Source organism: Epinephelus lanceolatus, chromosome 15 (assembly GCF_041903045.1).
Source record: "Epinephelus lanceolatus isolate andai-2023 chromosome 15, ASM4190304v1, whole genome shotgun sequence".
NCBI classification, from domain to species: Eukaryota; Metazoa; Chordata; class Actinopteri; order Perciformes; family Serranidae; genus Epinephelus; species Epinephelus lanceolatus.
Genome location: NC_135748.1, coordinates 38,145,022 through 38,157,713, shown reverse-complemented (window position 1 = coordinate 38,157,713; position 12,692 = coordinate 38,145,022). Strand labels below are relative to the sequence as shown.

General features: G+C 42.5%; 1 protein-coding gene across 2 annotated transcripts in view; it reads left to right on the top strand.

The window, feature by feature from the left end:
* The window catches only part of brf1a (BRF1 general transcription factor IIIB subunit a), a 164,533-nt gene that overhangs the window by 54,189 nt on the left and 97,652 nt on the right, over positions 1-12,692 (top strand). For both annotated transcript variants that reach the window (XM_033642683.2, XM_033642682.2), the window contains exons 8-12: positions 1,773-1,866; positions 2,437-2,563; positions 4,108-4,147; positions 4,661-4,753; positions 10,584-10,910. In XM_033642683.2, the coding sequence (XP_033498574.1) occupies positions 1,773-1,866; positions 2,437-2,563; positions 4,108-4,147; positions 4,661-4,753; positions 10,584-10,910 (681 nt within the window). The remainder of the gene's footprint in view (positions 1-1,772; positions 1,867-2,436; positions 2,564-4,107; positions 4,148-4,660; positions 4,754-10,583; positions 10,911-12,692) is intronic.

Here is a 12,692-nt window from a genome sequence, read left to right as displayed (position 1 = left end):
CCGTCATTGTCTTTGTGTGAGTGTGTGTGAAACAGCTGATCTCAAAGCTTCTTGTTGCGCCTCTGCTGATGTGTCAGCCTGAATACACTCGGCTTTGATGCATTACCAGCTAAGGCGTCCTGAAATCGAATCACGGCCCTCCTGCGTGTTTACGCTCATGGTTTCAATTTTCGTCTTTCTCTGTTCCTCTGCTGCATTGCCTGAATAATTAATTCCTCATCATAAATCATTGAGAAGGATACAGTCAGATGGAAGAGGGAAAAGTTTCCTCCCAAATATGATGCAAATGTGGTTGATGATGATGAACCCGAAATATGTATCTGAAGAATGTTCAAGGACGGAGGGGGTCATGGATGTAAAGCAGTACATGGCAAAGTTAACTCTGCAGTAAGAAAGGAAAACCAGCAACTCTGAAGTTATGTGGTTTCAAGGTAACAGCAATAAAATGTTTGAGAGTCGTCAGTGGAGCTAAAAGCCATCACTTCAGTCCTAAAGGCTGTTAGAAGTGTGCATGTAGAAGTAGAAGGACACATCTATCTTTTAACAGGCTCTTGAGCGAGGCAACTCTAATGACGGTTATATAACTGTTCCCCTTCAAGGCTCTCACTGCAACTCATTGCATAATATTAGTGTTGTTGTTACTCCTTTTGAAAATGGTGTTTTTGTGTGGAGGCGGACTGTTGGCTCTGCAGGCTGTGGTGCGCCTGTCCTGTCGGCTCCGTCCTGCAGTCTTCAAGGTGCGCACGCAGAGACACCCAAAAAACAAACATCACATTTGAGTGTTCAGTCACGTCTTTGATAATGTAAGTATAGATACCAGTATGTGTGTATCAATATATTTAAATTCAAAACAAAAGAAAGCTCAATATACGACACAGCAAATCTATGTTCTTAAGGTCCACTGCAACTCTCAGTTCTATTTTCATAGCTCAGTCCATGGGGACTTGGCTTGGGAGCCGGAGGGCCGCTGGTTCAAGTCCCCGTACGGACCAAGTTTGGAATGTGGACTGGTAGTTGGCAGTGAACCCCAAACTGCCTGGAGTGCCTGTCCATGGGCAGCCCCCTCACTCTGACACCTCTCCATTTAATACATGTATAGATCCTGTTTGTGCATGTGTGTGTATTTCGGGCCTGTGTGTATACTACAACAGAGAAAAGAATTACATCTCCCCTCGTGGATTAATAAAGTATATCTTCTTCTTCCAAATCATGGCTGAGGACTTTTCTGTCTGCCACCGTCTTTTTTTAAATCACATGATCATTGAATCATTCAAGTTTTGCACAAGCGTCCACCTGGACTCAAGGATGAACTGATTAGATTTTGGTGGTGGGGATGTGTGTGAAGCATCCATGTCTTAGAATATGTAGCTTTTTTGCAGCAACATCCATATTTGAAACATTGTCTGCTGTCTTATGAGTCTGGACAGACATGGGTGTAAACTGTAATTGCATCTTGACAGGTTTGCGGAGGCATATAATCGCGGGGTATAATTCAAATTCTTGTACCTGTTTTATTCTCTTTTAGACTGTTTTTATGTTCTAGTCTCTTGACTCTGAAAGGGCTGTTAATTGTGTTTAAATGTCCTTTTGAAATGTGATTCTTTTGCACATTTTGTCAATACTTTTGTTTAATGTAAAGTACTTGTCCTGTTGCTAAAATGTGCCATATTTTGCGCGGTATGTACCGTTTATGTAGTTTAGGATTACAGTGTTGGAAATAATGTGAAGAGACACGCATTTAACCTCACTGTGTTTTTTCTTTCTCTTTCCAGCTCTTCTTGTTGCTGCACGTATGCACGACTTTCGCCGCACCATCAAAGAAATCGTCAGTGTTGTAAAAGTGTGCGAAACCACGCTACGGAAAAGGTGGGCGGTAAAAAGTTTTTGTTGTTTTGGACTTTCTCATTTAAAAGCTAACTTGTTAGATAATGGATTAAGGCTCAATCCAAATACACACCTTGCCCCGACCACTTCATCCTTACCCATCTTTTTTGCATGTTCACACCAAGGGGTAGGGCGTCCCTATTCCTATGGTGAAGTGGGATTTATACTTTGTGTTAAATCAACACTAAAAACGAGCTATAAATGAGCAGCAGATAAGTCTTTTTTTAACTGCCGGTGTCCCAAAGGATCAGTCGCAGTGACCCAGTTCTGTGTTTCATGTTAATTTGATTGATTTGGGGCGTCGGTGGCTTAGTGGTAGAGCAGGCGCCCCATGTACAAGGCTGTTGCCGCAGCGGCCTGGGTTCGACTCCAGCCTGTGGCCCTTTGCTGCATGTCACTCCCTCTCTCTCTCCTCCTTTAACACTTGTCTGTTCTGTCAAATAAAGGCTAAAAAAATGCCCCAAAAAAATATCTAAAAAAAAAATTCTAATAATAATTTGATTGATTTTGATGATTTTAACTTTATGTTCCCTACAACTTCACCTGCACCAGACTGACAGAGTTTGAGGACACACCGACCAGTCAGCTGACCATCGAAGAGTTCATGAAGGTTGATCTGGACCAAGAGTGTGACCCGCCCTGCTTTACAGCCGGACTGAGGAAGAAAAAGGCCAATCAGGTGTGGATTTGAACACGCATACAAAAAAAGCAAGCATGTTTTAATTAATGTGTCATATCAGAAAAATACACATTCACATCCACGGGTTTTCTTATCAGTTTTGATCAATGGCATTGCTTAGGAAATTATCCATTTCCCCCTCAAGGCATATTAAAGTTTAATTTTATATTTTCTTGATGATTACATGCAGCCCGCAGGCTTTCTCCAATAATTAATGAAGGGTATTAACCTCTAAAGTAACATTGTCAAAGATCTCTTTACTGTACGTCCACACACTTAACTGAGAGGTAACGGAGAGGTGAGCAGTGTGTCAGATCTTTGATCGTGTATGTGACTGAAAACGTTGAACACTAGTGTTTGAACAGTCGGGCGATTAACCCCAGAGATCCAAAGTGTTAGTGACCTTTCAAGGTGTTGGCAGGTGATTTTGTTACCTTTGGACAGAGCTAAGCAAGATCTGACCCCATGTTTCCAGGCTTTATGCTAAGCTAAGCTAACTGGCTACAGACATGAAGGTTTCATTGAGATTCTCATTGAGATCATTTTAGGGCCGTATCGCCCACCCTTAACTAACAGAACAAAAAGCAAAGTTAGAGGACGTAACATATTTTATAGCATCTATAAGGCATAGCAAAATGGACGTAGCAACTGTGGCGTCACCCACTGGTTTGAGGACTTCTGTTATAAAGCCTCGAGTTCAGCATTTTGGTCGTTGTCATCTTGGCTTTTTGGAGCCAGAAGTGACGATATTGGGGCGAGAGGCTGGAGCTGTAGAGCAGCGAAGGTTGGATCTGACTTAGAAGCTGAGGACACTATTGGCAGACAGCCTGTCACTCAAGCAGCCCGCCCTTAACTATGTGTAACTTTAAGCCGTAATAAAATGTAAACGGTGAGTTATAAATGTCACAAATGTTGAAATTAGCTTCAGAGACCAAAAGTTTTTTTTGGTACCAGGCTGTAAACATGTATATTTCTGCTGTAAAGTTTGGTGTTTTAACATGAAGGTCTATAAGGGTCGACTCACTCTTGGAGCCAGCCTCAAGTGGCCATTAGAGGAACTGCAGTTTTTGGCACGTCTGTGTTGGCTTTATTTTTCAGCTCCGGAAGTCGCAGTTTAATTTGATTGAAAGTGGTTGTTTTCTTTTGCTTTAACCACGTTTTTTTTTTTTTGGTTTTTTTTAAGAATTTCTGCTCAGTAACATTTCCTCGACAAATTGGAAAAGGACGAAATTAATGTAAAGAAGTTTCATGAACATACCAAAGCAGAAGAGTTAAATCATTAAGATCTGACTTTTTGTCACTCTGCTCTTCAGCCGCGTCTTAAACCAACACCACCAAATCAAACTCATGTCTGGTGTTTTGAACTTTAAGGAGGAAAAAGTATTTCTGAAAGCTGCTGTCAGCCACCCACAGTGTGTTATGATGTTCTTTTACTCTGAGATGTTTCATTCGGTAATTGTTTCACCCTGTAGTCACTGATAGATGGGAGAAAAAAAGGCTTTCATTCTTTTATTTATTTCTCTCCTTTGTGTTCCTCCCTCTAGCTGGAGATCGAGCTGAAGAAAAAGATGGATGACGTCGAAGGTATGAATGCGATATCCTTGTCTGTTTTGACTCTCAGGCTACTCGCTTCGCTTTTTATTTAGCAAACTGAATACTCGTAGCTTTACAGAGAAGTTAGACTTTCTTTAATTGCACAGACAAAGACAGAGTCTGGTAACACTTTCCTGTTGTCTCCGAAGTGTCTGACCTTGACTAAAAGCACATCAGCGTTGGATGGTGAAGGGAGGAAAGAAACTAGAACGCTGTAGCATATAAAGAGGAAAAGGCTCCTTGTTTTTTACATGATTTAGTTTCAGCGCGACATGTAATTAGCCGTACATCATGTTTCAGTACTTACATATTATATTGTAATTATAGGAGAGGTAATTTAAAGGCATGGCACATGAGAGAGGCATCATTTCTTTTCCCTGCATGTATTATACACAATAAGTTTTCAGAGACAGAAAAGTTACTGCATCTCACTTTCTAGTCTTCAGAGTTGCAGTGTTGTAAATGCAGGAATGATTCTTTGTTTGTCATTGTTACCCTCCACAGATGAAATTCAAGGCTACCAGGATGAAATAGACGCAGAGCTCGAGAGCAGTCGACCCAAACTGAGAGGAGTGTACGCCGCCTACGCTAAAGAAGGTACAGAGCAGAAGGGAGTGTTTGTTAAAGGGCAGGCGAGGGTTGTGAGTTACGATCCTGTAACCTCAAGGACACGCGTTTTTATATGCACCAATACAACATGGGTGGAAATCTTGAAACTGGGCCAACACCACTTTTTTACCCCATTTTCAGATGTTATGTGATGTGGAGATGTAAAACAATATTATATTGATTCTTTTAATGATAGGATATTTGGCTCATGTTTCAGATCTCCATTCTGTCTGTTCTCAGAATCAACAGCGGTCAGTACTTTCTCTGCACAGACTTTCTTTTTATCTCTTAACCTCCACAAGTTGATGGTTAGTTGCTGCTCTGTGCATCCTGCCAAGTGCGCCAGAGGTATGCCTAATGATCTGTTGGGGATTTCGTGGCCAGGCACCTTTAGCGCATCTGTGACATGGCCTAGTTAGGCACCGAGTGGGATCAGAAAAGAAACATTATCATCACTATTTTCACACACTTTGAGGTGCTTTCACACCTGCCCTGTTTGGTCTGGTTCAGTCAAACTCAAGTTCGTTTGCCCCCTCAGTGCGGTTCGTTTGGGCAGGTGTGAACACAGCAATCACACTCAGGTGTGCACCAAAACAACCAGACCGAGACCTTCTTGAAGAGGTGGTCTCAGTCCGGTTACAAACGAACTCTGGTGCGGTTGGTTTGTGGTGAGAACGTGTTCCGACCTGGATCTGAACCAACTGCAGTCACATGACACATTGTTTGGGTTAAACATGAGCATGTTACAGTCCTGGAGGATTATTAATGTGCACCTCCTCCTGTACTGCCTTAATATGCACATTCAGCACATCCAATGCATCAAAACATTGTTTTCTGAGTCCCTGATTCAGACCAAAGGAGACAACTCTAGGTCTGAAGGCACCTTAATCACAGAGCTCTTTCCGTCATGACGCGCTGACAGTTCATCCTGTCGAGAGTTTACCTCAGATGAAACTTACTGTTGTTTGAGACATGGGATGGAGATTATTTCTAAACTGTAGCTTTGAACCCAAACAGTCTCTAGCACATCATGTCGCTCAACACAGCCACACATCCAGCTTTGTTTAAAAAAAAACATGATCCGCGCAGCCATTACCTTGGTTACCCTGGTTACCCTGGTTACCTGGTGTTAAGGATGGCAACACAGCGTGAGAGACTGACAGGAACAGACAGTCCTAAGAGAGTTAGAAGCAGAGCGAGAAGTTTTAAGTGGTTCACAGTTTGTCGCGGAGCTGTATGAGCTGTTTTCAATGTGTCAGTCTCCAACATGCCTGTTGATGTGCAGAAGCAGCTATGCAGAATGATTAATCAAAAAGACAAGTTTGATGTGCACTTACGGTACCAGATCTGCTGTGCGTGATTGTGTCTTGGTGCTGCAAAACATCTTTTAGCAACAACTACCAAAAACAGCCCAAACTTGGTTGGAGCACACAGTCTCCTCACGATGTGATGTCATCAGACGTTACTTACATTTTCTGGCAGCCTGTGTCCTGTGCTATGAAATCGGTCCCATAATTCTTTGGCTTTCCTGTATAAATAACCTAGTTAGGGGACTTATTGACTGTGCCTGATATCAGTCCTTATCTACTACCTAGTGCAGTATATATTTACCCTTCACCACTTTAGGTTTTTAGAGTGTAAATGCTCTATACAGCACCCTGAGGAGTACCCACAATATAGCATGTGCACTGTGCTTTGCCAGCAAACATACAATGCAACGCTGCAAAAATTGAAAGATGTGTAACTACAGGCATGCAAAGCGTCTAAAACCTATATTGCTCACCACAGGGTAAATACTGACTTGATTTTATAACACCGTTAGCACAGTTAGCACTGTTCGCGTTGTTAGCACCATTAGCTGCGAGCCATCTCCATGTTGACAGCCATGAGCGGACAATCCCGACTAAGAGTCATAGATATGGTCTGAATGTCGTACACAGCTCAATGTAGAGTTTGTTATGCATGTCCACATAGGATATCACACAAACTGTGTCAGCGTTAAGATATCCCGAGGCTAAGTGTACACACTAGCTGCTAATTAGCAGTTGAAACTTGATAGTTCAGACCAGTCTTACACTTTAAAACTTAAAATGTCCTAAAATGGCCACTGTACAAAGAAAACCTTTTCATCTGAATAACACAATTTGCAGGCAAACTCCTGTACACTGTCTAACTTAGAAAAGAATAGGTTTATTGTTTGTTTGAGTAACTAGACCTTCATCAGGCACATAGTTTTATGACAAAGAGAAGCCCTCAAGTAGGGCAATTTACCATATTATGCAAAGAGATAGAGAAGTAAAACAAATAAAAACACACTGTATAGTGACAGTCAGTAACATACCCCAAAGTGTTTACATTAAATAGGTAGGTTCTTATAAATTTAAAGTCCTTAAGCCCAGTTCAGACCAAAAATTTGCGACGAGACAATTTGAAAAAGGCAACTACATGCTATGCACTGTTCGGCAACGTTCTCAAAAACCTGCTGATTCACACCAATGCAGCTAGATAAGATGGTGAACCCACTGTCCGACACCGGCACACTGTGAGGTCGGATACAGAGGGTTTGCCAGGGACGGAGCACCTACTGCAGGTGTCTGCGGTCAGGTGACTTTATATTCTAAAACCAGCCACTGGCGATTTGACCAGCTGAGTTGCAGGTGACACCATCAGCCGGCTTGAGTTGAGCTCAAACGGCCGGTTCACAACATTCTAAAACGGTTTTGTCTCAGCGCGAATTAATGGTGTGAACTGGGTGTAAAAGTTAAACCGCATTATCAGGAAATATGTTTCCAAATCTTGCAGGTTGCGTTGGTAGATGAACCTGTTGGGATTTGTTTGCCTGGCAAGTGGAAAAACAGCATCAATACATCAATGTGAACCTTTATAAAAATACATCATTGCCTCCAAACTACTACTGGGCAAAAACAGCATCAAAGTATACAGATGATAATCAAATTAGCCTCTGCCCTATCAAGACTGCATTCTTAAAACTAGAGGTCCCTATCAGAAGGATCCTTCAGGCCCCCATACAGTGCGGTGATCACAGTCACAGTCAAACAATGCAGGTTTCATGTGTGGATGAATCAAACATAGCATATGGAAAAAGTCTCAAATAATGCATTTTAAGAAAATGTAATGTATATAAATGCAAAGGCCAGAAAAATATCTTGCAGCACTGCATACATATATGCAATGATAGACAATTTAAATAACACTTTTCCTGTGGCACCATCCTCACATCTTGTTTTTACATTTTCTGCCCCACTGCTGGTCAGGATATGAGAATATCAAATGTGTCTCTCAGCTTATTTTCTATCAAACAATTTTCTGGTGTGTTAGAAACATCACAGCCTCATTTGGCAGCTAGTGTTGCTACAGACTGAAGTCCTTTTTTGAAAACTATAATTTTGGTACATTTCATGTGTCGGTAAAAGCACTAAAATGGAGACGGCGGCAATAACACGGCCAGCTGCCGATTCGAGTCGAGTGGGACGCCCAAATACAAACACACAGCACCATGTTAATGTGTGATGATGCTTTTATTTGTGACTCTGTCAGTCAGTCAGACAGGATGAGAAGCTTCACACTCACACAGTCACACACACACACACACACACACGGGCCACCCATGAAAAACAACACACATCTGAGTACACTCCCCTGTCACACTCTCTTTATCTGTTCCTACCTTTGGCTCTTTATCTTTGGCCCTCTGTCTTTGTCTGTTTCTCTGTCACTCACACACACACACACACACACACACACACACACTCCCCGGATCCCTGTTTCCACACAGTGGGGGTGTCGCAGGCTGTCACTAATTCCAGGCGTGTTGCTCTTCCAGCTGCTGCGACGCTTCTCAGATCCAGCGACGTTTCGTTTCTTCTTCTTTTCTGATTATCGAGTTGCTTTTTGTGACTTGGGGGCTGAAGTCTGTGTGAGGACATTTTAATCGCGGCTGATTAAAGGACACATTTTAATTAGACACCAGGACCGCGAGAGGACGGCCAAAATTATGGTCTCAATTATTTTGTCTGGATGTGATTATTTATCACATTTTCTATTCTCAGAGATTTTTTGGAAAACAAGATTATCTCACTGCACCAGAGGCATTTTATATCAACTTCTCTTTTTACTGCAGTGTTTTTTCCCCAAATGTTATGAAATGCATTTTTTTTTTAAACTGGGAAACTGAAATTCAGCTCTGTAATTATACCCAGCTAATTACACAGTGTGACCTCATACTGTAACTCTGCTGCTTTATCAACCCTCAGGGAGCACGGAAGAGTCATGAACTGCATAATAAGTCACAACATAGTAAAGGTGACACAAACTGTATTATAATTATTAAATAATAAGCACAGTAGCTTCATTAAACTCATTACCTGTGGAGGTGACTCGGTGGAAATGGAAGCAGTGACCTTCTTGTTACTGGAAATTGTGATTGCTTGTATTTTTCACTATATTCTGACATTTTATAGAATAAACAATTAACTTATAAATTGAAAAAATGATTGGCAGATAACATTGACACCCCTACACACATCTATGCACCAAGATACATGAGCTGCAGGAGCCGAAAATACTGCTGTTTTTATTTACTTATGTACATATATATGTAGTGTATTTCCATTGCAGGTTTGGACTTAAATTTCATGTAAGGTGGTACTAAAAAGGTCTTCATAAGTGCTATATTGTAGGCAACTGAACTTGCTTACGTTTCTTGAGGACGTTTCGCCTCATCAACGGACTGGTGCGGAGTCACAGGCTTTAAGCTCTGTGTGGGTGTGAACTGTTAGAGTCGTCGAGGTCTCATGTGAGCTCTTATTTTCAGAGTCGTTAAGGTCACGTGATTCCTTGGGGTTGGAGTTCCAGTTTCATGTTGATGGCTTCTTTCACGCCTCTTTCAAACCATCTTTCTTCATAAGAAGTTCAAATGACGGTTCCCCCCCAAAAGCAAAAATACATACCCCCAATCCCAAATGGATCCCTTACAGACTTGTTGACTCAAGCCCTAAGCCCTTACAGACCTAGGACCAATTCCATTTCTTACCCTTAGCCCTTGTCTTGGCCCTTCCTCTTGGTTTTGTGCGTTCACGTGAGGGGAAGTGGTGTCCCAATTCTCCGTCAGGAGCTAACCTGACGGAGAGAACAGGGGCTAAGGGGAAGAAATGGAATTGGTTCTAGGTCTGTAAGGGCTTAGGGCTTGAGTCAGCGTGTCTAGTCTAGTCTTCCTCTTACCTGTAGTGCTGTTTATCAGTCTAGATTGTTTTGATGTGAGTTGTCGAGTGTTCTACTGCTATCTCAAAAAGCACCACTGAGCTAGCTAACGTTACAGCTCAGCTAAGAAGGACGCCATTAATGTTTATATCTCACACTGTCACCAGCAAGAGCCTCTCGTCCATGAGTAGATGCACTCTTCCTTCTGTGCTGTGATACAGTTGGCGGGTGTAGTTTGGTAGAAAGAAAATAGTTCCTACATGAACACACAACAAGGTCTGTGGATTATCTTGAATAACTGGGTCATGATTTTTGGAAAGACACATTGCTGTTGAGTTTTTCAAGTGTATTTTTTGGCACTTTGAGTACCACAAGCTGAGTGCCATCTAGTTCCGTTATACTGGAGAGAACGCAGACAGCTCTATGGCCGATATCTCCAACAATCAACAACTCACATCAAAACAGTCCAATCTGATAAATAAAACTTCAGGTGAGAGGACATATATATGTGTTTCTGCTTTGGGATGGACCTTTTGGAAACTATCCCTTTTAAGGGGTAAATTAAACACCACATTAATACCATCTCAAACTCTGTCAGCCCCTCTCTCAGACGGTGAAAGTGACAACGGTGACGTCCTCTCCCCATCGTCTCCAAAGAAAGACTGTGAGGAACCAGAAGAGGAAGACGTGCTTCAGGCCGTGGCCAAGCACTTTGGCAAAGAACTCGGCGAGCTCACGCTGGAGGCTCTGATAAAACTGGAGCAGAAGACACCAGAGGGAGGAGAGGAGGACCAGGAGCAGGAGGACGGTATCCCAAAGCGAAAAGGCCCGTCGCTGGAGTCCATCCTGGGCACGATGCCCACTGCAGCCACCCTCGGCCTCCCCGAATCCATCGGCACCTGCATCGGAGAGGAGAAGGAGAACGGTGAGTGCAGTAATCTGGTTTTTATCATACTAGATGTCTCGTTTTTAGGCAGAACAATCCTATTTGGTTTCACTTTAGTACAAATTAGATTAACTAGATTTGAGGTTTTCTTGGTTTTGTCACAGATTGCTGATTTCTGGGGCATAATAATCTCATTTGTTGGCGATAAATAGCTCTGAAGCAGCTCTCCGTGCACTGTTTTTAGATTTGCTTTCTTAGGCGTCATCTGTTTCTGCTTTGTAATACCTTTTTTCTTTTGCATTTTGATGTGTCATCGGTATGATCCGAGCTGAGGGGGAGAAAGAGTGGTTGTATTCAGTAAATCTCTACTATATACACAGTAGTTAGAGGCAATTTGGAGAATCTGCTGCTTTTAAAACATTTCAGGGATCATATTGTTTGATTTAGCAACAACAGCAGCACCCTTGAGGAGGATCTGATTATGAATGATACCGTTCATCCATGAATGTGTCTGCTACTTGCCTACTGTATCACCATAATAACCCATAATCAAGTTAAAGAATGTGCTCTCAGGTTTAATTGTCGTGATTAACTCTGCTCTGGGATGAAATTGGCTGAGCTGTGTGTAAAATTTGTTGTCCCTTATTACGTTTCACCCTTTTTAGTAAACTGCAGACAGGTAGGGAATGTGTGGGAGACGTTCAGGAGACAAGGTAGCCGAATTTCTTAACCCTCGAGGCGGTTGACGTGTGGATCTTTGCCAACATGCTGCAGGTTGTTGCTGGTGTTTTGTTTATATGTGGCACATAAAAGGATGCCCCTCTGATGGGGATCTTTGTCAGTTTTTTGTGCAGCAGTGAGTGATGGTGTTTAAACTCAGATGAACATAATAACTTCACCAAGACAGGGAGAAATAACTTGGAACCGCCGAGTTTGTTGGGTGAACAAATCTCGATGAAATGGCAGGAAGCAGTGCAAGGGTTTACGGGAATGAACCATAAATGTGGACTCAAGTCATGTCATTAGGACTTGATTCAGACTCAAATCTGGATTCTGAGAATTTTGGAGCGTTAGGTGTTTAGATTGGTCTTAAAAAACTAACGTTACTGTGGCCGAGGAGAGGACCATTTGTAGCTCAGCCAACGAGGAAGGTAAATACTTGGCGGAAACAAGGCACCCTTCACGTCCGTCATCATACCTTTCAACTGTTGGAGACCTCTCCACCGTTGAAAAGCCTCACCGATGTTGACCTGGGTCTTAACATAACCCTTTGTCTTCAATTACCTTTATATTAGCAGTCATCACATTAAGGGCTTTGGCGAGAGCTGGGTCCAGTTCGTCGGAGATATCAGATTTGGTCTGGTCGGAATCTTGTGTGTATTCGCCGGGCTCGGACAGAGTGTCTTTTTTGTCCCTGTTCCTCAAGTTTCTTCTCATTTTACTAAAAGACTGTGGCCAAAAGTTTTCTAGGGACATAGCATGAAATATTCGTACCAAAAGTGGCTCCCAATATACAGATGTTGTCAGGATAAGCTGATAATTAGAGCCAAGTGACGCTGTGTTCACCTCACCGCCATCACATGGCCCATAACAGCTTGCTGCTCCAACTGCCTTTCTCTTTTCCCACGGCCTTTCCCCTGTCCTGTGCATGAGCACCAACGCTCCCTGTTGCTATGGCTACAACAGTGATGTGTGAAGTTCAGTCCGAGCCACTTTGTTGGTGTGCCCTTTATAGAGCCAGGGCTGTGTATGAACACCAGACTGTTTTTCAGCTCACACAAAGAGAGAGTTAGCTGACTTGAACTCGACTTCATTTATGGA